Source organism: Phoenix dactylifera, chromosome 6 (assembly GCF_051530095.1).
Source record: "Phoenix dactylifera cultivar Ajwa chromosome 6, Ajwa_hap1_PhDact_Kaust_v1.1, whole genome shotgun sequence".
NCBI classification, from domain to species: Eukaryota; Viridiplantae; Streptophyta; class Magnoliopsida; order Arecales; family Arecaceae; genus Phoenix; species Phoenix dactylifera.
Window position 1 is genome coordinate 9218279 of NC_143195.1, and position 26344 is coordinate 9244622.

Consider the following 26344-nt stretch of genomic DNA (forward strand, 5'->3'; position numbering starts at 1 on the left):
GGATCTAACTAAAGCACGATTCAAAATATGACATGAAGTATTTATTGCTTCAGCCCAAAAATACTTTGGTAGATCCGATTCGCACAACATGGTACGAGCCATATCTGCTAGTGTGCGATTCTTCCTTTCTACCACCCCATTTTGTTGGGGTGTCCTAGGTGCCGAGAAGTTGTGATTGATACCATTTTCTTCACAAAATTTTTCAAAATACTGATTTTCAAACTCGGTACCATGATCACTCCTAATTGCTTTTAGTTTAAGATTGAGTTCATTTGAAACCCTATTATGAAACTTGATAAAAGCGGAAAAGGACTCATCTTTGTGTGCAAGAAATGAAACCCATGTAAAACGTGAAAAATCATCAACGATTACAAGACCAAATTTCTTACCCCCTAGACTAGTAGTTCTAGTGGGTCCAAACAAATCCATGTGAATTAGTTCTAAGGATTTTGATGTTGAGACTATGTTCTTAGACTTGAAAGAACTTCTTGTTTGTTTCCCTAATTGACATGCAGCACAAATTTTATTCCTTTTAAAGTCTATTTTTGGTAGTCCTTTGACTAGATCCTTTGTAATTAATTTAGAGATTAAATCCATGCTAGCATGCCCTAACCTACGATGCCATAACCAACTAGTCTCATTGACTTTGGGATTCATGGCTACAAGACATTGGCCATCCTTCATGGTGAGATCATCAAGATCTACCATGTAAACATTTCCATGCCTATGTCCTGTGAGTATGATCTCATTATCAATTGGACTACTAATTATGCATAGTGATGATTCAAATGATACTTTAAATCCCTTGTCACAAAATTGACTTATACTTAATAAATTATGTTTTAGTCCATTAACTAACAATACATTATCAATAAATGAGGAGGGTGATATGGAGATTTTACCAACACCAATGATTCGGCCTTTAGCATTGTCTCCAAATGTGACTACTCCTCCTTCTTTTGATTCCAAGGTGACGAAGAGACTCTTGTCACCGGTCATATGCCTTGAGCAACCGCTATCAAGATACCACATTCTCTTTTTATTTCCGGCTGCAAGGCATACCTGCAAAATGATCATGTGAAGCTCTTAGGTACCCAAGTTTTCTTGGGTCCTTCGTGGTTAGTATGGTTGGTTCCCTTAGGCACCCATACTTTAGTTATGTTTTTGGCTTTCACAAATGTACTCTTGTTAGTTTGGATCTTTCTTTGAATACAAGAGTAGGCTTTATGTCCATTCTTTCCACAATGAAAGCATGTAGGTTTTTCAGTTTTTACATCTTGTGCTTTTATGAAGAAATTCTTTAGATACTTTTGTTGTTTATTAGTTTTATATCCTAATCCGGCTTTATTGAAAACAACTCTTTGATTTGAAAGAATAAGATTTAGTTTTTCAGAGCTTTGTGTAAATTTTTCAACAATTGGTTTGTACTTATGTACCTCGTTCTTAAGATTCAAATTTTCTTTAATTAGTTCTTCCTTATCCTGTTTAAGAGATTCAACATTTTGTGCAAGTGAGGTATTATTATTGAGTAGGGATTTTATTTTTAGATTTAATTCCTTAATTAGTATTTTTGCCTTTTCATTTTCAATGCTAAGTTTTGAATTTTTGATTTCTAGGTCAATAGTGTTAATATTTATAATGCTCTCTTTTTCAATTAATAGGTTCTCAATATCTTTCTTCGAGTTTTGATTGGAGACTTTTAATTCTTTATTCTTTGCTCCTAACATACTACAATCACCCATAAGTTCTTGAAAAGCTTCATACAATTCTTCTAAAGTAAAATTTATAGTTGGGTTTTGACATACCTCGTCGTCTTCGAACGCCATGAAGCATAAATTGGCGGTCTCTTCCTTCTCTTCCTCGGAGGATGATGTGTCACTATCATCCCATGTTGCCTTCAATGCCTTCTTCTTCTTCTTTCCAAAGTACTTCTTTTGTTGAGGGCATTCGGAACGAATGTGTCCCGGTCTCTTGCAATCATAGCATATGATTGGGTCTCTTTCTTTTTCTTTTTCCTTTTTCCAATCATTTCTCCCTCCAAACTTTTTCCTAGGGAAGGGTTTCTTTTTTCTCATGAATTTTTTAAACTTCCTAACTATCAAAACCAAGTCCTCGTCCTCACTTTCTTCCTCACTCTCACTTCTTTCTTCTTCACACACACTCGAAGTAGCCTTGAGTGCAATTGTCTTCTTCTTTGGCAAATCATCTTCATGTTGCTTCATCGTGAGCTCATGCGTCATTAATGAGCCCAAAAGTTGTTCTAGCCCCAAGGTGTTGAGGTCTTTGGCTTCTACGATCGCCGTGACCTTTGCTTCCCATGCTTTTGGCAAAGACCTGAGAATTTTACTCACAAGTTTCGGGTTAGTATAAGATTTACCCAAACTTTTTAGACCATTAATTATATCGGTAAAGCGTGTAAACATGCATGTGATGGTTTCATTGGGTTCCATCTTAAACAACTCATATTTGTGAACTAGAATGTTCACTTTGGACTCCTTGACTTGATTTGTACCCTCGTGGGTAACTTCAAGCCTATCCCATATTTCCTTAGCGGAACTACATGTGGAGACTCTATTAAACTCATTTGCATCTAAAGAACAAAATAATGAGTTCATGGCTCTAGAATTGAGTTGAGCCATCCTATCATCATTCTCATCCCAATCCTCCTCAGGTTTGGGAACTCGAATGCCATTAACCATGTGTGATGGTTCTTGTGGTCCCTTGACTATAACCCTCCACAAGGCATAGTCTTGTGCTTGAATGAAGATTCTCATTCTAGTCTTCCAATAGGTATAATTTGTCCCATTGAAGAGTGGAGGTCTATTGGTTGCTTGCCCCTCGGCAGGAACATTGTTAAAGGGTGTTGCCATCTAGATCTTTGGCTAAGACGGTTAGGTCTTTTACACAGAGCACCCGCTCTGATACCACTTGTTGCCCAGAGATGGTCACCCAAGAGGGGGGTGAATTGGGTGTTTTAAAAACTTTTTGACTATTTAAAAGTAAAACACACAAATATAAGAGCTAAAGCAAGAATAAAGCTATGAAGACAACCAATCGCAAACACAGGCTTTTATAGTGGTTCGGAGCCTCCACTGCTCCTACATCCACTCCCCAAAGCACCTTTGGGAATTTCCACTATAATCCACGATTACAGTACGGTAGTTTTGCGAGTTCACTACCCAACTCGTTGTTTTACACCGGGCTCACAACAAACCCTAAAACCCCCAATTTAACCTAGGCTTGGGACGCCTTTCCCTTGTTCCAAGTCCCTTGACTGGAACAAGCACAATGTTAAAAGAGTTTTACAAACAATTGGAAAGCTCTAAATAAGCAAATATGACAATGATAAACAATAGAACCCGGAAGAATCCTTTTGCCGTTGGAAGCGTGGGAAATGGTGATTCTTCCGATGTGGATCGCGTAGGTTTGAGTGTGAGCTTTGAATGCACGAGCGGAAGAGAGTAGTTGAGCTTGAAATTACTTGGGAAGCTTGAAAGCACTTGATTTCTTCACTTGAATGCACTAACTCCCTTGAACCTCTTTTTCTTTCTTCTCTCTTGAATGATTTTGCTTTGGGTTGGTGAAGAGTGGTTTAGAAGCACTTAAGAGGTCCCTTTTATAGCCCAAAAAGCAAATATAGCCGTTAGAGATAAAGTGAAGGAGATTTGAAATTCAAACCAAACCTGAAAAGTTGTCAGTCGCGTCCCAGGCGTTCCGGGGACGTCTCCGCTTCAACGAGAGACGTCTCGGCTACAAGATTTTACTTTTTACGTTGTCTGGGGACGACTCGGCTCTTTACGGGGACGACTCTGGAATTGTACCGTTTGAATCCTTGCCTTTCTGATTTGCTGAGAGGTCGTCTCTGCACTTTACGGGGATGTCTCGGCTTGTTTGCACTTTTTGAATGGGGACGACTCCGCTCCCTCGGGGACGACTCCGCTTCTTTATCTCAGAAAAACATGTCTTCTGGAATTCCCTGAGAGAGTCGACTCCGCTCTTTCAGGGGACGTCTCCGCTGCCTTATCACCGAAAAAATCATTCTCTGAAAAACCCTGAGAGAGCCGTCTCCGCTATCTAGGGGACGACTCCGGAGATCTGCTTTTTACTTGCGGGGACGACTCCGCGTATGGTGGGGACGTCTCGCGCATATCTCTTGAAAACTGCCTTTCTGCCGCCACTGAGAGAGTCGACTCCGCTACTGAGAGAGTCGACTCCGCTATCGCGGGGACGACTCGGCAGGTGCCGGGGACGTCTCCAGACGTGCCAGTTCTTCCTGTTTGTGCCAGAGACGTCTCTGAGACTATCAGGAGACGTCTCGGCTGTCCCTGAACTTTTTCTTTCATCTCAAAAAATTCTTCAATAAATTCATAAAAATTATGGGAACTTGCCTAGACATTTCTTAACAATACTCTTAATAAAACACATGAATTTCTCAATTAAATTGTTAAGATAAATGGAATTATACTCTAGTGTTTTGTATTCATCAAAATCCATTAGGGGTCAACAGTTATTTTTGTGAAAAGTTGCTGATTTCCGAATTCATAGTAGGTTGCATTAGTGGGTTGCATCAGTAGGTTGTCCTGCATTACATTTGGACAATTAGGGTTCATTAGTAGCATTGCATATCATATCACCAACTAGAGTAGTTCCTGTATGCCCACCCGTAGTGGTAGAGAGTACCTCCTCACTGACTCTCAGACCCCTTTATCCACCATGGACCCCAGAGTTATACAAGATATTCTGGAACAATTAGCTGCAATACGAGCTGATCATGACGAATTCAAACGTGAGATTCGTGCTCTAGTACAACACCCTAGGACTCCGGAACCATCATCCCCAATCGCAGCTTATCCCGAGTTTGGTTTGACCACACCGCCTGTAGCTTTTCCCCATCCCCCTAGGAACCAACATCATCCTAATCACCAGCGCGATCTTGACGAGCGACTACTTCGTACCGTGCGAGTAGAAGCCCCCACATTTGCTGGTCAATTAGAGCCGAGTGTGTACCTTGATTGGAGAGCAGCCATGGATAATTATTTTGAGTGGTACGATATGACCGATGATAGAAGAGTACGGTTTGCCAAAATGAAGCTTATTGGGCAAGCTCACTGGTACTGGCATAACGTTGAACATCGGCGTGAGACCCAAAGGCTTCCACGTATCACCACTTGGGAGGATATGAAAGAAAAACTGAATGAAAAGTATCTGCCATTCTCTTACCGACAACGTCTTATGGATAGGTGGCAGAAACTAACTCAAGGAACCTCAACTGTTGCCGATTACATTGCACGATTTGAGGAGTTTCACATGAGGTGCGGTGTAATCGAAGAGGAGACTGTTACTCTTTCTAGGTTTCGAGCAGGACTCCGCGAGGAGATCCAGAAAGAATTAATCCTCCGAGAGATTACTACCCTTGGCCAGGCATACCAATTGGCTCAAGATGTGGATAGTTTTTTACGAGTCCCTGTGGTGAGACGTACCGACTCTCGGTTCTTACCCCCAGGTGCCCGACCTAATCAAAGCCATCTTCCACAACCCAGACCACTCTCCAACCATCCTTTCCAGCCCGGTTCTAGCCAAACACCGACTAGGACGTTCCCGGTGCCTGCTCAAAGTACATCAACTGATAAAGGAAAAGGCATATTAGGGTCCAACCCGCCTTTAAGAAACCAAACCCAGTGTTTCAGGTGCCAAAAGTTTGGCCATATTGCGTCCCAATGTAACGCCAAGACCTATTTAATGACTGAATTGGAAGCAGGAACCCAGGATACTGAATGTGTCGAAGAAGTCTATGAACAAACATTGAGGATTTTGTAGATGACTTTGGAGACGAAAAGACTGGGTTAGAGTTTGTTCAGACTGAATACCAAAATGAGCCCACTGATAGGAATGACCAAAACCATAGGCTCCATGTGGTTAGGTGCACACTAGCCCAAACAAAGACCGAACAAGACTGGCGAAGAACCTCCCTGTTTTATACACTTATCAAGATCAATGGTAAAACATGCAAAATCTTATTTGATAGCGGGAGTTGCATCAATGCCATTGCGTCTGGAGTTGTTTCTCGCCTTGGCCTGAAATCTACCCCTCATCCTAATCCATATAAAGTAGCCTGGATAGATAAGACGTCCATTTCAGTTTCAGAAAGATGCCTTGTCCCGATTCAATTCCTATCTTACAAAGACAAGATTTGGTGCGACTGCCTCCCGATGGACGTAGGTCAAGTCATTCTAGGAAGACCTTGGTTATACGATAGGGACGTCACACTTCATGGTCGGTCAAATTCGTGTAGTTTTATGTTCTAGGGTCGGAAAATTATACTGAACTCATTGCCTCCTAGAGAGCCCGGCTCTGAGAAGAAGGGTGCTACACCACAAAAAGATGAGTCACTTCACATCATTACTTCGAGAGAGGTAATGAAAGATATCGAAAGCCACTCACCTGTGTTCGCCCTTGTGGCTAGAGTTATCAATGTGGAGTCAAATGCCGAACATCCGGCCGCCGTAGTTCCTCTGTTGGAGGAGTTTCACTCTGTCTTTCCCACTGATCTTCCAGAGGCACTCCCTCCAATGCGTGATATCCAGCACGTAATTGATCTCATTCCTGGAGCGTCACTGCCAAATCTTCCCCACCATAGACTCAATCCAAACGAGCACACTGAACTGAAACGCCAAGTTGACGAACTAGTCACTCGAGGGTATATTCGTGAGAGTTTGAGTCCCTGTGCTGTACCTGCACTCCTCACTCCCAAGAAAGATGGCTCTTGGAGGATGTGCGTCGATAGCCGTGCTATCAATAAAATCACGGTTAAGTATCGTTTTCCTATTCCTAGGCTGGACGACCTTTTAGACTATATGTCTGGTGCTACAGTTTTTTCCAAGATCGACCTAAAGAGTGGGTACCACCAGATTCGGATTCGTCCTGGGGATGAATGGAAAACTGCATTTAAAACCAAAGATGGACTCTACGAATGGTTAGTAATGCCTTTCGAATTAACAAATGCTCCAAGTACTTTTATGAGGGTGATGATACAGATCTTTCGACCTTTCTTGAACAAATTTGTCGTTGTATACTTTGATGACATCCTCATTTATAGTCAAACTCAAGAGCTCCATCTCTCACACCTGAGGCAGGTTTGTGAAGTCCTGCGGAAAGAAAGCTTTTTTGCAAACCCTAAGAAGTGTGCCTTCCTGACTGATCACGTCACTTTCTTAGGATTCATAGTGTCTTCCAAGGGTGTCTCCGCTGATCCAGAAAAAGTAAGCGCGATAGTCGATTGGCCTGAGCCCAAGACTTTAGCCGAGGTACGTAGTTTTCATGGTCTGGCTACTTTCTATCGTCGCTTCATTAAGAATTCTAGTTCAATAATGTCTCCCATCACAGATTGCATGAAGAAAGGAGACTTTATCTGGACTAAGTCGGCATCCCAAGCTTGTAAAGATATTAAGCATAGGATGACCGAAGCACCTGTCCTGCGCCTCCCTGATTTCACTAAGGTATTCGAGGTCGCATGTGATGCCTCTGGCGTTGGCATAGGTGGTGTGTTAAGCCAAGAAGGTCACCCTGTCGCGTTCTTTAGCGAAAAGTTAAGTGATGGCAGGTTGCGTTATTCCACCTATGATAAGGAATTCTATGCGGTAGTGCAAACTTTGCGACATTGGCGACACTATTTGCTACCGCAAGAATTTGTTCTGTATTCAGATCATGAGGCTTTAAAGTATCTCAATTCTCAAAAGAAATTAAACCTTCGACATGGCCAATGGATTGAGTTTCTACAAGCCTATACTTTTGTGCTGAAACATAAAGCTGGAGTTGAGAATAAGGCTGCTGATGCACTCAGTCGTCGGATCTTCCTCCTATCCATGATAAGCACTGAAGTAATTGGTTTTGAAAGGATCAGGGAACAATATACCACCTGTCCCGATTTTAGTAATGTATACCTGATCTTACGAGATGGAGTTGAGAGAGAGCACGATGATTTCTTTTTACACGATGATTATCTCTTTCGCTCTGACCGTTTGTGTATTCCTCGAACTTCTTTGAGAGATTTTCTAGTATGGAAAATACACGCTGGAGGACTGTCTGGGCATTTCGGGAGAGACAAAACCATTGAGATGGTGGAAAAACGTTTCTTCTGGCCGAGTCTCAAGAGAGACGTGGCCAAGATCGTCGCTCAGTGCCGCACATGTCAATTAGCCAAACAACGTAAATAGAACACTGGGCTTTACACTCCACTACCTGTTCCTGATTGTCCGTGGCAAGATATTAGCATGGATTTTGTGTTAGGGCTTCCACGTACCTCGACCAAACACGATTCCATTTTTGTAGTAGTGGACCGATTCTCTAAAATGGCTCATTTTCTCCCATGTTCTAAGACTTCTGATGCTTCTAGGATTGCGAAACTCTATTTTGACGAAGTCGTTAGACTCCATGGTCTTCCTAAATCTATTGTGTCCGATAGGGATGTTAAATTTATGAGCTATTTTTGGAAAACTCTTTGGCACATGATGGGTACCAAATTAAAATTTTTCTCTGCCTATCATCCCCAAACTGATGGCCAGACCGAAGTGGTCAACCGAAGTCTAGGGAGTCTTCTCAGATGTCTGGTAGGTGAGCATACTAGGACTTGGGATCTCGTGTTACCAACTGCCGAGTTTGCATATAATAGTTCGGTCAATAGGATCATAGGCATGAGTCCTTTTGAAGTGGTGAATGGCTATAAACCTCGGCAACCTATAGACTTGATTCCCATATCTCATCAACATAGAGTCTCTGAGTCTGCACAATCATTTGCTTCACACCTGCATTCATTGCATCAGGAGATCAGCAAACTTATTCACTCTAATAACTTAAAATATAAATCCTTTGCTGATTTGCACCGCCGTTACAAAGAATTAAATGTAGGTGATTCAGTCATGGTAAGAATTAGACCTGAACGACTTCCTTCGGGGACGTTCAAAAAGTTGCAATCTCGTAGTGCGGGACCGTTCAAAGTCCTAAAGAAAATCAGTTCGAATGCGTATGTTGTAGATCTTCCTGAAGACTATGGGATTAGTGCGACATTTAATATTGAAGATTTAGTCCCATACAAGAAATCAACATTCATTCCTTCTGACCCTTTTGTTGATACATCCACTGTTGTTGATCACCCTGCTCTAGCACCTGCTAGTGAGCCTCCACCTCCACAGTTTCATGCACGCAGAGAACACATAGAACATATATTAGATGAGCAGGTTATATCTACCAGGAGAGGAAGCTACCAACGTTACCTTGTTCGGTGGAAAGGTCGACCCGAATCAGATGTGTCGTGGATTTCGCGAGCTGAGTTGCAGCGCCTTGACCTGGATCTTCTGGAGCAGTACGACAGCCGACCCGATTTACACTCGACGGGGTCGAGTTTTTCTCACCCGAGAGGAGTTGATGGGGACATCAGCTAGGTCCCCATTTTATTTGCATATTTGCTTATTGTTATTTCTGGGTTTATTTGTGTTTTAGGATTTATTTGGGGTTTATTTTATTCTGGGCTTATTTGCATTTTAGGGCTTATTTGTGGAGAATTATTTTATGTAAGGGGTTTATTTTAATTGTTCTTATGGGGCCCTATTTAAAGGGAACTTTATGTTGATTAGGGTTTTAATGAAGAATTAAAGATTTCTTTCCCCCACGTTTCCTCTTCTTCTCTTCTCCTCCCTTCTCCTTCTTCTCTTCTTCTTCCTCCTTCTCTTCCCCTCTTCTCCTTCTTCCATTTAAAACTTGGTCCGGCACCAGGCCCTGGAAAGAAGAGGAAGCAAAAAAGGAGGAAAGCCGTGGCTTTACCTCGACTCTAGCAGAGTTCTTCAACCTCGATTTCGGGCGGCCATAGTGAAAGGAGAAGGGTAAAAATAGAGAGAAAGACGGAGAAAGAAAAAAGGACCAGTGTTGGTGGTGGAGTGCCTTGGTCCTTTGCCATGAAGTCTACCATGAGGTGAAGAGACTACAAGTCTTGCTTTCTGATCATGGTCCTTTGCTACTCATTTTAGATGCCTCGAGGGCGAAGTTGTGAAAAGAAGAGAAGCAACATTCTAATGATGGCACAAGTTAACCATTCAAATAGCAACTGAGATAATGATTCTAGTGGAACCACATGTCAGCAGAAATGCAGGTAACCTGGATGCTTACTATGGCCAAAGCAAAATAGTTGGGCTCTTTGGCTATTCTCTACTTTTCATGGCAGCACATTAAAGTTGATATTGCCATGAGAGGTTAGGTATGAAAACATAGAGTCAGCACTCGATCAAGCTGCAAGATTTTATGGGATATTATGGAAGCACTCAATTGAGATACAAAAGAAGCTATCAAATGCTTCCCACTGGGTACCAAATAGTTTAATCTCAAATACACAAGATTAATCTACACCTCAGAAAAAATTCGCTTCTCACGATTTATTCTCCAAAAGGAGGCCAAAATTTTGGAAGACCCCCACTTGTTTGCAGGCTCCAGATCTCAAAACAATGAATCCGACATCAATTGCTATCCAAAGCCCCTTTGAGGAGATGCAGTCCCCCTAATGATATGCTTCTCCGTACTCGTGATTTGGTTATCTCGATGCGAGGGGGTGGGTCAGTTGAAAAGCAAACAACCACCACGGTAAGATTGTCGCAGGTGTTGCGCTTGAGTGCTTCCCGAACTAGCTCTCTTGAACACCTCTCAGGATCATTGTGGATCATGAGCTCTTTCCTCACCATCGTGACTGCACACTGACTGCTCATCACATCCCAAATACCATCACAGCCCATTATTAGGAACTCATCTTCCTCGGTGAGGGTTGTTTCCTGCAGCTCCGGTTCAGCGCTCAAGGGGCAGGCAGAACCTTTTGACCCCTTCATGTGCCAATCACCAAGAGCCCTCGCTACAGATAACTGGCCATTCAAATACCCATCATAGACCATGCCTCCAAGTCTCTCGATTCTAAGCCTCTCGCTGTTGCAGTTGGGTTTATGGTCCCTGGAAAGTTCAATTGCTCGCCCACGCTTCCCTAACACAGCTCGACAGTCGCCTGCATTTGCGATAAGCATAGTCCTGCACAGCACCGGAAGATTAGGAAATTTAAGATCAAGCCAGTATAGCCATGTAAGAACATCAAGTGAATTAATGAACATAAAGCAATGAACACTAAGCTTAAGTTGCTGGTTGCAGCAATAAGCAATACAACAATTTTATACTAATTCATGCACTGAAATTAAGAATTCATGATTATACGCAGATTAGATTATCGATACAGAATACAAGAATGCCCTGATCTCAAATGCAGGTTACAGAAGCTTCCAACTTTCTGACCTTCAATTAAGAATGATTCTGCAGAAAATCAGATACCCAGATGTAATTATTAAATAATATAGATAGCATAAGATATCGACATAAGTGCCTTAAATGCAACTATGGAAGATGATTACATTAACATTATATGGAATTCTGGGTTCCAATGGGTTTGATGATATCTTTCATTTTTTTAGCTTTTATTAATAAAAGTATGGAATCATTAGCCAATTTTGAATTTTCCCACACATTTATCTCTTAAACTTTTTTTTGTTCTTCTTTTTTGAGAAATTATAACATAATGGATTAATGAAGATAGTTAAAGTAGTTTCTTCAAAATTTATTCTGATAAAAATGAAAAGTAACTATGCCACCAAAAAATTAATGAAAGATGACCCATTCAAAGACTTAAAGTTGTTGTTCAATGTAGCTTTAGTTTAGTTAAGAGTAACACCTTCTCAAAACAGTGGAGATGAAATCAAGAACGTATTTCTCCATATATGTGGACTTCAATACATTTTAGCAGCCAAAAATAAACTGCAAGGTAGTAGGCAGAAATTTAACAACCTAACCTTCCAAAAATAAGGGCTGTCAAAGCTGTGGTTCCAGATGAGCGATCAAGAGAACAGGAATCAGCAAATGCATGATCAACTTTCATGAACGCACTTTTTACTGCCTTTTCCACACTAGTGGGGAAATGGCTGTCCTCAATTATAAATTTGAGCAGGTTCTTTCGAACGAACAATGCTGCATCTGTACCACCATGGCCATCAAATACCTGCATTTATCAACAGCTTTACCCCAGCAACTGACACAAAAATATATCTCCCTCACATAACCATAAACTTGTATTAGTTAAGCATCCTTAGTGGCAATTAAGCAAACCTAATGCCAGCATCAGGCAAGTTTTGACTGACATCACAATGGGTATCAAATACCATATAATAATCGATATTGCAAAAAATTGAATTCCACATGAAGGTAACACACCCCATAAAAAGCACCCAGTGATGGAAAATCTGGAAGGGCTCCAAGATGTTCAACTAAATTATCTATACAGATGTGCTCATCCTCCATGAATGGTTTCGGCCCCATCTCAGAGCAGCTTCCAGACCGAAACACAGGCAAGAACCCAGACTGCCCTTGTGGTGGAGATGTTGAGCCCAGCCTCTCCACCAAATCCTACAAGGATAGAATGAGTTTGCAGTAACAGCCAATGCCACAAACAGAATGGATACACAAACAGAGCATTCAAATGGCATCAAACCATCAAGATAACATACTAAGTCAGTGGAATCAGCTAGGCGGGTGGTGCTCACACAATGCCGGATAACCGAAAGATGTTGAGGTGGTTTCCCAGCTTTCGTCTCCTTCATGCCCTCCGGAGTCTCAGGATCTTCACCAGCTGCAGAAGATCCATTCTCCTTGCCTCTATACCTGCCTTCTAACATTGTAAAAGGAGGAGAAAATTCAGCACTGGCCGCCATCTTCCTTCCCAAAACATGAATGCACCACCCTTTGCTAACAAAAACTATGATTTGATCCAATCTTTCCACGAGAAAGCATTCAACAAATTTCTTGACAAGCCCCAATCATGTACCAAGCCTTCAGAATCCTAAATCCAACCAACACCCACGAGGTTCCAGAAAACTAAATCTCCCAAAAAAAATAAATCCAAGCAATTAAAACAGGAGCGATTTGCAAGCTAAAAAATCATAACTAATCTGCTGCTTCTTGGTATCAAGCTCCAGATCACAACAATAGGCAACTTAACTGAATGGCTCATAACCCTAAAGAGTCCACCTCACACCAACCTTCAAGAAATCCTATAATACCCAAGCACCACAAGATCTCAAATGTCTCCAAAGAACGGAAGATGGGATCTTTTTTTCACCAAATATCCGACTCCTCGGATGAAATCTGCTCCCTTACCAAGAAACCCTACCCCGATTCCTCTACAATCCTATAAAAATTACGACAGAATTGACCAAAATACCAACTTTCTTGTGCAAATATAACGAATTAATATATCTAAACAGCATAAAACACGACAGGCCAAATCCTAAGAAAGAATCCAAAATTTTCCACATGTTCTTGAACATAAAGCATAAATCATTCAAATTAAGCAGCCAAAACACTCTAATTCCAAAAGATTCAATAATACATAGCACTTGCCTTGTCCCTTTTTTTCTTAAATACTTCTGAATCTGGAGAGGAAGAGAGAGAAAAAAACCCAAACGAGTCGGAGAAGGAGCGAAAAAAATTGCCACAGCTTTCAAGAGAGAAAGGTAAAGAAGGTGAACTGCTGGCCTTTTATACCGGGGCATCGGCGACCGGCGACCGCAGGTCATCTGGTTCGCGCCTATCCAGGTGACTATCGGAGGAAGGTCCGGAAATGGACACGTTTCGATCGGGTAGTGGCTCGATGGGGGTGCTGACTGGATGGCGGTTTGAGCATCGCGGATGGGTGCAGCTGGCGATCCCCAGCCGTCGGATACTTTCCTCCTGGGGGATCTGGACGGATGGGATCTTGCCGTTTATGCCCGTGGGCAAATTTGAGTATGCGGTCGTTGGACGGCCACGAATGATTGGATGATGATGATTGTAAGTACACCAGATCAACTTTAGGAAAGGAATTAGGTGATGATCATCGATTAGGTAAAGGCTCTGAAATGACATGCAACAATATTATTTTTAATTGGTTCCATTATGGTCTTGTCTAATTTGCTATTTTTGCTAATAAAGTGTTATTGATTTGCTTAATGTAGAACAAACTTTTTCTTCAAAAATTATATGGTTTAGTAGTGGACTTTAAAACTTGTCCATTGCATCTTTCAAAACTATTATTATGCTATACTTCACAAAGTGCTCAAAATTGGCGAAAATGAAAAACCTTTTAACTATAGTGAACAAAGATGGACCATCATCTATGGCAAAGAGATTAGAGCTAATTTGTCAACTGATTTTCCCTCTCCATGGGTATGTATAAAAATCCCTCAAAACATCTTTTTAGGAGTCTAATGACATCAAGAATGGGATAGCATGGGGCTGAGCGGTGCCATTATACCCTCGAGATTGCTGTAATAGAGGAGGACCTTAAACCCATGATAATTCAAGTGATTAAATGTTTAATATCCTATTAAGTAGTGTAAACCTTCCTTGAAGGCATTGGAAATGGTCGTAACTAAAGCCTTCTTAATAACCATGGACTTGCCTTGATAAAATTAGAATCTATTAAGACCAGCAATATGCAAACACATTAACAAAGTAAATTAAAGGAGCTCATTCTATCTAAAAATAAAATAAATGGGATCATTCTATGAGAACGTTCAAATTAAGTAAAGAAAAGAGGTTCGCATTAAAATAATTTCTATTTTTACATCCTAAACAACCACTTAAGCTGGCCCATGATTAGCAGCATATTTCACAAGGTGGAACCCTATAAGATACGAAAGGTCTACTGAATGGACAAAATATCAATAGTAAGGTTATTTCAAAAATAAAATAAAATAAAATAGTTCATTATTTTTAGATAAATAGATTGTCCAACTACGATGTTTAGAAAATGGCAATAAGAAGAGAGACCTAAGAAAATAACTATTAGACAATCCATATGCAACATAATTACCAATATAATTGTTATTATCTGAGGAAACAACCAATTGGCTCAAGAAAATGGATGTTGACTCAAGAAAATGACAATCAGACAGTGCAAATGTAGTATACAGTTCCGCCATTATATATGTTTATGGACTTCAAAAGACAGCCACCAACTCAAAAAATGAGATAATTATTCTCAAGCAAAGCCCCTTTACATCTAAAAGAAAAAAAAAAGAAGAAAGAATAGAAGAGACCACTCAAGTAAAGAGAAGAATTCAAGAAAATGGCTACCGGATGATCTATATGTAATTATATATGATTGAACCAGGATATGAACGAGAACATGCATGTCAAACCGAATTATAGTCATTTCCTTCTCTTCCATAATTCTTTTTCATCAGGGTAAATAAGTGACCTTCCAAAAGAACTCATTGATATCCATCATTCGCAAAATTTTCTAAAATGATCAAGCTTTTATGGATCATATTTTGATCCTAAAGGCTATGCGGGGTTTAAGGTTAAAACAGTCTCGCAATAATATATCAACAAAAAGAAATAGGCTTTCAAAAATCAGTAGAAAGGTAAAATGGCATTATAAGAGGGCAAAAAGATTAAAACTCTTGTTTTGCTTAAAAAAAGAAGTTATGAACAAACCCTTGGAAAATAGTTGTTCTTTAAGGGTTCAACTTAAGAAAGCAAAAAAAAAATGAACATCAAACTGGAGATCTAAGTTTCTTGAAAGAGAATGAAAATAAAGGAACAAAGAATGGCGGTGCTGGTGATGAGATCCCTTATTGCCATCGCTCTCCTCCTCCTCCACTTTTACTACTCCATTGGTTCAATTAGCATCCAATAGATTCCTCCTCCTACTATTTGTGCTCACTGTCTACTCTTAATTCTTCACGAGGACAAGAAGGAAGATGCGAACGAGAGCTTACACATAAGGTTGGTAAACCTTTATGGCTTCATATATGATTTAACAATAGATTTCTTATAAATCCCAAGGTGTGCTTGGTTGGTCACATCCATTATTTAATGGTTGGTTATTAGTTCAACCAATCAAACACTTTCCAAAATGGGGGGTTACAGTTAATTTGGTCAACACCCTAAAAAGTCACTTAACCTGGTTAACTTAATATCATGTGGGAAGGTCACATAAAGTTTACCATTTGAGCTTTCTCTTCTCTCTATTTACCTTTTTTACTTGTTCCATAACTTATTCCACTGACCATGGGAATGTCAATCAAATAGTGGATAACTTTAACTAGTGGTTAGCTAATTTTGGGGTGGTTACCAATGTTAAATCTATAACTATCTAGCTCTTCAATGTCTAAACATAATTTAATTTCCTAGCTTCACTTTATACAGAGATAGCTTGGCATAATTTCAGTAAGTTTGAGGGACTTCACATTATAGAGATCAAGTTGAGGAAAGTTATGTATAGATCCTTCCCTTCATGGTAAATTATTTTCAATTCCCTAGCTTATAGGATTTATATTAAGTTGGCAACCTCTACCAATTTCATTTTATTCAGAAATTCTAAATAACTTCACTTCATGAGGGAAACAATATTTATAGCTTTCTATTTTGATAAAACCTTAGTTATAAGTGTTTTAGTAAAAAGTGACTTATAAAGTTGGCAAGGCCTAAAAATTTCATTAATTAAACTGGAGAAAAATTACTTATAGATCCTTATTATAATAAAAATTGTTTATAAGTTTTCGAGTGGTCTTTTTGCACTAACTTGCAAACTAGCTGACCTCATTTGTTATGGCATAAAAACACTGCACTTTATACCAATTTAAAAACCAAATTGAAGAATGTCATTTATAGCTTCCTTGTCTAACAAAAAAATACTTAGTCCCTGAGTAATAAGTCTCACAAAAAGTTTGCTTTACAAAATAAAAAGCAAACTAAGTGATCCATAGAAAGATTACTATTTTTTATTATAATTTTATGTTTCATAATTAAATAAATAAAAAATTATAGGGACACCTTCTCAACTTGGAACCTATCCTAAGGGCACCCGCTCCACTTTAAAAAGTTCTAAATGGATCTTTCAAATTTCCAAACAGTTCAAAATTTCATGCTTAACAATGCTCATTTAAGAGAAGACCAATAGCATTTTTCATATGCATTGACAGGCTCACAAAGCACATACCTTAAGAAGATCAAATTATGTTCCTTATTTTTACATAGTACATTCTAGGTTAAGAGTTGTTTTCGGAAAGTTCTATGGTTATGTCCATCTTTTCAAATGTTATATCTTGTGGGGTGATGGGCAATGATTTCTTTGAATCTGAATATGCATCATTAAATGTTGAGTTGCTTGGTAAATGTTGATTCCAAATGAATATTTGGTAATAGATGTATTGTATGATACTTTCTTATCTAATTGTATTTTGCAACTGAACCTTGTTAATATTAATATTCTCTAAGACTTCCAAAACTGGCGGATCCAATTATTATATTTTGCAACCAATGGTTCTCTTGTAGGGGCAAAAGAAACCCCCCAAAGTTCAGTTTTTGGGATGGTGAGTAGCAGAACTACCTTGAAGACAAGGTGTTGTAGTCCCTATAGGCATCCCATTGTCTTTGACCATTTGAATTGTTTTTCAACTCAAAGAACGATTTGATACTATTCCGGTTGTTTGATGAAGGGCACTTTATATTAGTTTTTCCAACCCGTAACTAAGTCATTTGTTGGTTTTCTCTGTTATATATTTTCAAAGTATCTGCAGAGAGCTTCAACAGGCTTTCTGATTTTATGTCTTTTCAAATTTTCATCTTGTTAATATTAAATGGTCATGCTGAATAGCATTTTTCCATTTCTTGCACATATTTCAGAGCATTACAATTTTCGTTGAAAACTGATTTCAGAAAAAATTTAACCTTTTTATAAGAGAATATAATGTTTTCTAAAACTACAAAATTATAACAAAATTTAACTATGTTGTTCAAGTAAACATCTACTAGCAATTTCCAAGTTAACCATGAATTTCGTTCCTAGATTGCTAGATATATGGCACCTAGAAATTGCCAATGTCGCATAAAAATAGTAATTTAGAAAATCGTAATAAGACAAATAATGAAAATATAAAAGAAACAAGATGGTGTGCCTAGATGGGGGCCTGTGAGAATACTGTTCTAGGAATAAAATCATCTTCTTGAGTTGGTGTGTCTAGATGAGGTTGTTCACTTGCATCAAACATCGAAATCAAATTTAAATTTTAAATTCAAATTATGCTTGTATAGTCACCAATCCATCATCCTCAAAGCCGAACTTTAAATTCCGGGTATCTATAAATGCAAGAATACTTGTACTTGTTTATCCAATGTGGAACTATTAATAAAGAGATTAAAAAATTTTGATTTTCTTTTCTAAAGGAATTTTTCTAATGGTAGAAATCTTTTTGTGCAAGTGTTGAATCTGATCGTTAACCAATAATCATTTATTTAAGATTAAAGACAGCAAAAGAGTCCTCTGATACTCGGCACCAACAAATCATCATGCCAAGTCCAACTCAGACTCTGCATCCATCCAGAAACCAAGGGTTGTCATGCCACCATCCAAACCCCGAGGCAGGTTGGCATAAAATTTCTGAAAAATCGAGACAAGGTTGCAGTATAATGACTATTTGCATGTCTCTGATGATTGTCTTGCGGCCATCCTACTATTTTGACAGCAGCCTAAAATTACCAAACTTTTTTTTAAAGTGTATAAAGAATGAAGGAGAACTTCCCCCAAAATTTAGTATATCATCATGACAAGACTACGAACAAGATGTTTAACAGTTGGGTGGTGTAATAAGGGAAGGGGACACTTATCGAGCGTTTACCTAAATGGACCTGGAAAACCAAGTCCAAGTGGACATGAGACACCTCTTTGAAATCAAGAATATATAGTTGGATTGCTCGTTTGGTGACTTCGTTGGAATATAGCACTTCAAAGTTGAAGACTATTTGGCTACATTCTCTCCAAATACTCCAGCAAAACATAGCTACTAATGAGTCGAAAACCTGAAGGTTTACAACCCCTTTTTTAAGTCTTGATCTCCACAAGGTCTATATATCTTGATGGTAGTGGGGAATTTGTGAGAACCTTTCTTCTGGGAATACAATACTTCAGATTGATCTCGAGAGTTCGCAGCATACTAGTAAATAATTTACACTACTTTCTGCCTGCAAGCTGCAGAGTGGGCAAAAGCTCGGTCCGATTATCCCATTCTCAGCTAAATTGTTGGTTGTGAGAAAAATCTTGTTATTAAAGCACAGCTAGTCGAATATTTTCACTTTTTCAGGAATTAGTAAATCCCAGATAATTAAACCAAAGGGGGAGATGCTACCACCATGCATGAGCATGAAATAGCACCGTTTAACGGGATTTTTTGCAGAAGGATTCCAAATCCAAGATTTTCTGGTTAGTCTGAGAGCAAAGGAAGTTCAATAGAAAGCAAATGGAGTTCTGCAGTTACTGCACTACTTAGAGGGATTCTGAAGTTTTTCTCCCAGCAACATCTTGATATGAATAGAGCAAACTGGTTGACTCAAGGTACGCCGTACCTGCACAAATCGAACGGTATAGAGCATACCATACGGTATCAATTCGGTACCGATATCCAGTATGGATGGTGTACCGACGCTTGGTATGCAAAAAAAATTTCGTACCATACCGATACTGTGCTAGTGTGGTACTGGTACGGAGTCTGATATTGAGACAGCGAACCTTAGGCTGGCCTATTTGCTGCGATGACGAAGATGACCATATTAGTGGACAACAAAAGTGGTAAGTGTGGTTATATAAAAGTGGTAAGTGTGGTTGTACAAAAATGATAAGTCTGGATATGAGAACTATGGAATGTATACATACATAATTAGATGAGAATATTCAGAGATAGCACTGGCTTAAGTTGACTCTTGCTTGCAGAGATTATAGTTGACCTTTGATTGCCGAGATCATAGCTTGATTCTATTCTTGATTTCTAGAGATTCCATTGACAAAAAATAAGAGGAGATATTCAAAGATAGTACTGCTGATTATGGCTTAATTAGATCATTGATTGTTGATTTTATAGTTTACCCTTGATTGATGAGATCATGGATTGATTCTATCTTTGAATCTTATAGATTCCAATGACACTCCCTCTCAAATTGATGTCGTGAAGGCAGAAGCATCAATTTGTCAGCTAGTAAATTGTGCCGGCTTCTAGTCATTGCTTTGGTGAATATATCTGCAATCTGATACTCGGTACCTTCTTGCAAAAGCTCATTATATAATGGCAATCACTTCTATATGCTTAGTATGTTCGTGAAAAAAATGGATTGTTCACTATCTAAATTGCATTGATATTATTAGCATAAAGTCTTGTGGGACGTTTCAATCTTGTGGGACGTTTCAAATATACCCCAAGGTCAGCAAGTAACCTACGAATCCAGATAATTTAGAGTATGTTGTAGACATAGAATGATATTCTATCTTAGTCGATGATTTGGAAACATAATCCTACTCTCACACTTCCAAGATATTAAAGATTTCTCTAAGAACATACACCCACCAATAGTGGAGCGACGAGGATCTAGGCATCCAGCCAATCAACATCAACAAACCTAGTGTATTTAAGGAAATCAGAGTCCATGCCCATGGGTGTATTTAAGGTAACAAATTACCTGGTGAAGTGCAACCAAATGAAGTTGATGAGCGTCAGATACAAATTGGCTTAGAACATGGACAGCATAGGATATATCTAGCCTTGTCATGGTGAGATATATCAAGCTTCCAACCAGGCGTTGATAATATGTTGGATCAGATATGGGCTTTCCATCATCCTTTTTTTACTTGACATTCACTTCCATGGGAATTAAAACAACTTTATCATCACTCAGGTGTGCTTTGCGTATGATATCCTCCGTGCATTAGGTTTGGCTTAGTGTTAAACCTATGTAAGTTGATGAAACTTCAAGGCCCAAGAAATATGCTAATACTCCGAGGTCCTTCATTCGAAAAGAAATATGAAGCAGTTGTTTGAGCTTCAAAATACCGGTATCATCACTATCAATGATAATAGTACTGTTGCTGGAAATTGGACCCGGGGGCGACCGTCGGCCGGAAGGGGGAGGCTCCGCTGTCTGGGTGGCGGGCGGCAACACGTCGGCGGGCAGCGTCCTCCTGGAGTCCTGCAGGAAGCCGGTGGCCGGGCTGTCCGGCGCCGGCCCTCCGATGCTTAAGTCAGCGGGGAATAGATATGAGGAAGATGGAGACAGCCAAGAAGAGAGTGCTCAGAGAGTGAGCCAGCCGGAATCCCTTTTTGAGTGGGAGAATTTCCCCTTTTATAGGGAGGCCGGATTACCTGTGACGTGACAGAACAAGTTGTCTGTCGTACGATTGGTCATTAATGTCCGATTATGTAAGTCAATGTTATCACTGCAGGAGATTAGGCCGAAGCCCAAGTTGTCGCAGGGTCACCATCATCTGCAGGCATGCGGATTCGCCGTAGGACTCGATGTCCGTGGGCAACGGGAGCCATACGCTTTAATTGTTGAGTAAGCGGAGGGCCTACGGAGGCCATACGCTTTAATTGTTGAGTGAACCGGAGGGCCTGCAGAGGCCATGCATATTAATTGTGACTAGAGAACGTAATCTTTTGACCGTGCCGCGGTAAGGCGTGGTTCTAGCGTGCAACTCAGGCGTCCTCGAACCAGTCAGACTACGGGCCAAGTCGGTCGACCCCGCTCGGAGGGGGTCTGCTCGGTCGACCCCGCTCGGAGGGGGTCTGCTCGGCGAAGCGCGGCGATATTTTTCTCCCTAACACTACCCTCCGACTTCCGAGCTCGAGCTGCTCGGGAGTTCGAGCGCGGGAAGTAATTTTGGCGGCGTTAATGCGTTTTTTAAGGGATTTTGAATTACCGCGCGCTTCGAGACGCTTTTAATAGGCAGCGTCTCGCCTTCTGGGGTTATTTCATCATCCCCCCCTTTTCGTTTTTCGAAGCGTCCTCGCGTCGTGGGCTCATGATGAGACCACACGATCCGACGCGACGCTTCTGCGTTCGGGGTGTCGGTTTGGAGTGAATGCGGCGCCTTTAATTTTTTAAGCTGACACGTGTCACGATCCGAGTGAAGGGGGAGCATTTCGGTTCGTCGATCTGGGCCGTCGGCGGGGGGCATATATATATATATCCCTTCGACGGTCATCTTCCCCAGTTACCTGTCTTCCTCCCGTCTTCTCCTCAGTCCGAATCGTTCTCCGGTGAACTTCCGATAGGTCCTCGTTTATTTAATCTCGCTTTTCCTTCTTTTCTCTCCTTTCCAATGGGTTCTGGTCCAGGCGAGCTCGGGTCCACCATGAGTGAGACTGAGGTGGAGATGGCCGAAGAGTGGTTTTTTCCGCAGCGAGGGTTCCACTTGGAGCCCGCCGGACTGGGGGATCGGGTAACGAACCCCCCGGTAGGCCGGATCGGAGTGTACCGAGAGGCACTCTGGGCCGGCCTTCGGTTTCCTTTACATGGGTTTTTGAACGAGTTGCTCACGGAGTACCAGCTGGTCCCGGCGCAACTCGCTCCGAACGCATGGAGGACCATTGTCGGGTTCCTATCGCTGTGCCTGTTGCATGGGATCCCGACCTCCGTGAACGTCTTCCGGCGACTTTTCATGTTAAAGTCGAACCCGGAAGATGGAGAGTGGCTCTACGTTGCCCTTCAGTCGGGTCGGCCACTCTTCCACGGTGCCCCGTCGTCCATTCACGACTGGAAGAAGAAATTTTTCTTCTTGGGTTCTGAGCGGACGTGGGGGTTCGACCCCAGGTGGAGGCCGAGCCTGCTCAAGGCTATCAACAAAATGCCAAGGCTTTCGACGCGCGAGCAGAAAGTCCTCGACGCCATCCGCCGCCTCGGAAACGGTATTCTCCTGAGCGGCCTCATAAGCGAGGACGCTTTGGTGAATGTGGGCCTGAGCTCGGCGCGTCCTCAGGGTAAGAGCAATAATAGGAAGCTTCTCTCTTTTTTTTTTTTTTTTTTTTTTTACGTTCCGCATCTTATTCTGCTCGTCCTTGCAGATATCGCGAAGATGGTGACCAAGAGCGAGGCATTATACGCTCGGTTCCGGAAGAGAGCGGCTGAGCTCGGAGGGGAGCCGCTCGAACCGAAGAAAAAAGCCAAGGTCGCCGCCCCCCGGGTCGGCCCTTCCAAGGCCGCCCGAAGGGGAGAGTCGAGCTCCGAGCCTGCAGGCTCGGGGGGGGGGGGGGGGGGCGGCATTGGCGCTTCCGTGTCCGGCGCCGATTTCCCAAATCCCTAATCGGCCTCCCGTCCATCCTGAGGGGCCGGCACCTGAGCCGGGGAGCAGTCAAAGGGCTGCGAGGCCGGAGGCAACTGGGTCCGGCCGTCCCGACCCGGCGGGGGGCCACGAGCGGCGGTCCTACGTTGTGGAGTGGACGCTGTTCGAGGATGAGTCGGCCCTCGAGAATATTGAGACGGCGCGGCAACTTTTCCGCGTCGCGCTTCTTCCGGCCGACAGGGCGAGGATCCAGTCGATGAGCCAGAACCAGTTTCTAGACTTGGTCCGCTTCTCTGCCGTTCGGGTAAGTTATTTGTTTAGCATTCCTTGCACTTTTGGTTCTTTGGTCTAACTTTTGCCTGTTTACAGCACCTCCACGAGACCGAGACCCTGATCGCCCTCAACGCAGACTACCGAGACCGAGCTCGGCGGAGCTCCCAAGCGCGGGAGGAGGCCGAGAGGAGGGCGGCGGAGGCCGAGAAGAGGGCGGCAGAGCTCGAGCTCCACAAGAAGGAGCTCTTGCTTAGAGTGGGCGCCACCGAGGATGAAGTCAAGCTCGTGTCGATGGCGCTCGACGACGAGAAGGCCGCCCACGCTCTAACTAGATCAGAGCTACGGGCCGTCGAGGCTCGCCTCGCAGATGCGCGATCCCTGCTCGCCATTCGCGAGCAGGCAATAAAGAATGCGGAGCTCAAGGTTGACGAGCTTCGGGCTCAGCTCGGAGCCCAGGAGGCAGAGGCCCAGGCGCGAGCTCAGAGCGCCGTACAGCTCTTCCGAGAATCGGAAGAGTTTCAAGAGCTGCTCGAGGAGGAAGCCGTGAACGGCCTGATTCAAGGGTTCAACGACTTCCGCAATCAACTGCGCCAACTCTGTCCTGATTTTGATCTCAACTTACTTCAGCCCGGGGCCGGAGTCGAGGGCCTCGGGGCGGAGCCGGCCGAGGCGACCGGAGAGGCAGCTCCGGAGGCCGCCACGGAGGCCGCTCAAGGGGCCACTCCCGAGGTTGCGTCTAGAGGCATTGAAGACGGCGAGCTCGGGGGCGCTGTCGGAGGGACTGGAGCTGGGGCCACTGAGGTCGAGCCCGGGGAGATCCCGACCGAAGATATTGCGACGGCCACTCCTTAGCTGCATTTTTTTTTTTTTTTGTAATGAAGTTGGCTTGCGCCCATCGCACGGCCGCGACAATTTTGTACTTAGTTTTGATTTAATGAAAATATTCTTCAATTTTCACTATTCCAACCCGACTATTTCCTAGCCAGCGTTTTTCTAAGGCTTTGTTGCTCGGACTTCCGAATTGTTAAAGCGCTAGGTCGGACACCCGAGCTCGTCGGGCTCTTAGGTAGAGCTTCACGGTCGCAAGGCTCAAGGCCTCGGCCGTGGGGCGCCGCGACCTAATCATCGTATCGAACAGCTAGCTTGCAGCCCGAATCGGACCCCCCGAGCTCGGGGCTAAATCTCGCCGAGCGGTCGAAGGATCGACTTAGGGCTTAAGTAGGCGCATTCAACTAGATTTAATTTGTAATCGACTCCAATATTGGCCGTACTTTCCAATAAAAGCAAACGACGAAAATGAATGTGTAACGAGGTAGGCGCTAATCAAAGCGTACCTTGTTGGGGTTGTACGCCCCGAGCCGCGAACTGTTCGTGGAGGGCGGCCCCGAGCTTAATTTGACGGGGTCGTCGCCTTTTGAGCTTGCACATGGGACTGCCACTGGCTTCGGGGTGCCCAGATCGATGGTCGGCGAGGACCGAGCCGAGCCCGATGGCTAGCGGAGGTCGAGGCGAGCTCAATGGCTGATGGAGATCGAGCCGAGCTCGATAGAAACCTGTCACGACCCCCGCCCCGTTCCCGGCGGGCCGCCGCGACGGTCCTAGGGTGCGGGTAGGCATAAGGCCACCAGCCACCGCGTAGAACCCTACTACCTATCAATCATCAATAAATCTTGAAAAATTTGGCATGATGCATGCACAAAATGATCACTTTTCCTATGGTGACCTGTCAGGATTATCTCATTACATACAACAACGCTACCTGTCAGAGCAGCAATCACATAACCTGTCACATAACGAACCTGGACAATATATATCAATACATCATCACAGGCATATAACTCAACTGTATAAAAATCTGGTTCCCATTCCATCCATGGTCAAACCCATATCCACAACAGGATCTATGACTGTAACTATACACTATATACAACAGAAGGTTTATAATACACCAAAAGGGTATAAACCTCTATCTACATTATACTATACTATACTATGGAGCGGCACAGCTAGCAGGCAACCACTAATCCTGCTCCTCTCTATACAATACCTTTCCTGCAATCAAAAACATCAAACTGGGGAGTGAGTATATAAATACTCAGTGAGTGGAGTAGAGAGTACTATGCACATGAGACAGAATATAATCATGGCTCGAGATGAAATCTCAAGATCAATAACAACATGAACATGAACTCAACATAGAGAATATAGAGTAAATCATCAATATCACCACAATCAATATCAACTCATCTGAAGCATATATGGAATAATCAAGTAAACATATATGCTACTCATGAATATGCTCAACAGATCATAATACTGGAACATACAAATCAGGTGTCAATATGCTGAAATCATCACTAGACAGCTATCGGGAGGTGGGTTTTACGCCCCAGGCGAACCAGCAACAACTCCCTACTGCCATATGCATATATCGAATATGACACCACACCAATATGTAAATCATCACTAGACAGCTGTCGGGAGGTGGGTTTTACGCCCCAGGCGAACCAGCAACAACTCCCCACTGTCACATGCATATGCAGGATAAGACACCATATCGATAATGTAAATGCTAGACAGCTATCGGGAGGTGGGTTTTACGCCCCAGGCGAACCAGCAACAACTCCCCACTGTCACATGCATATGCAGGATAAGACACCATATCGATAATGTAAATGCTAGACAGCTATCGGGAGGTGGGTTTTACGCCCCAGGCGAACCAGCAACAACTCCCCACTGTCACATGCATATGCAGGATAAAATACCACACGGATCATGTAAATGCTGGCCAGTATCCAGAACAGAAATCCATCTCACATCTACATACTAAACGGCACCTCGCGGGAATTCTACATCCGCGGAAAGCCATACTGCACCTCGCGGGGTCTTACTATGCCCGGCGGCAAGCAG

General features: G+C 42.5%; 1 protein-coding gene across 7 annotated transcripts; it reads right to left on the reverse strand.

Annotated features, from left to right (window-relative positions):
• Positions 1–10269: 10269 nt before the first annotated feature.
• LOC103697207 (putative protein phosphatase 2C 27) lies at positions 10270–13610 on the reverse strand. 7 transcript variants are annotated; one of them, XM_039126872.3, is made up of 5 exons: positions 13471–13610; positions 12615–12732; positions 12286–12477; positions 11868–12073; positions 10270–11058 (listed from the first exon to the last, which is right to left on the reverse strand). In XM_039126872.3, the coding sequence occupies exons 2-5, from the start codon at positions 12669–12671 to the stop codon at positions 10503–10505; spliced, it is 1011 nt and encodes a 336-aa protein (XP_038982800.3). In that variant the 5' UTR covers positions 12672–12732; positions 13471–13610; the 3' UTR covers positions 10270–10502. The 7 variants fall into 7 exon arrangements, with proteins under 7 accessions (XP_038982800.3, XP_008777243.4, XP_088579386.2 ...); XM_008779021.6 differs by having other exon boundaries at positions 12579–12732; positions 13471–13609; XM_088723260.2 differs by having other exon boundaries at positions 13467–13598.
• Between the last annotated feature and the right edge of the window lie 12734 nt (positions 13611–26344).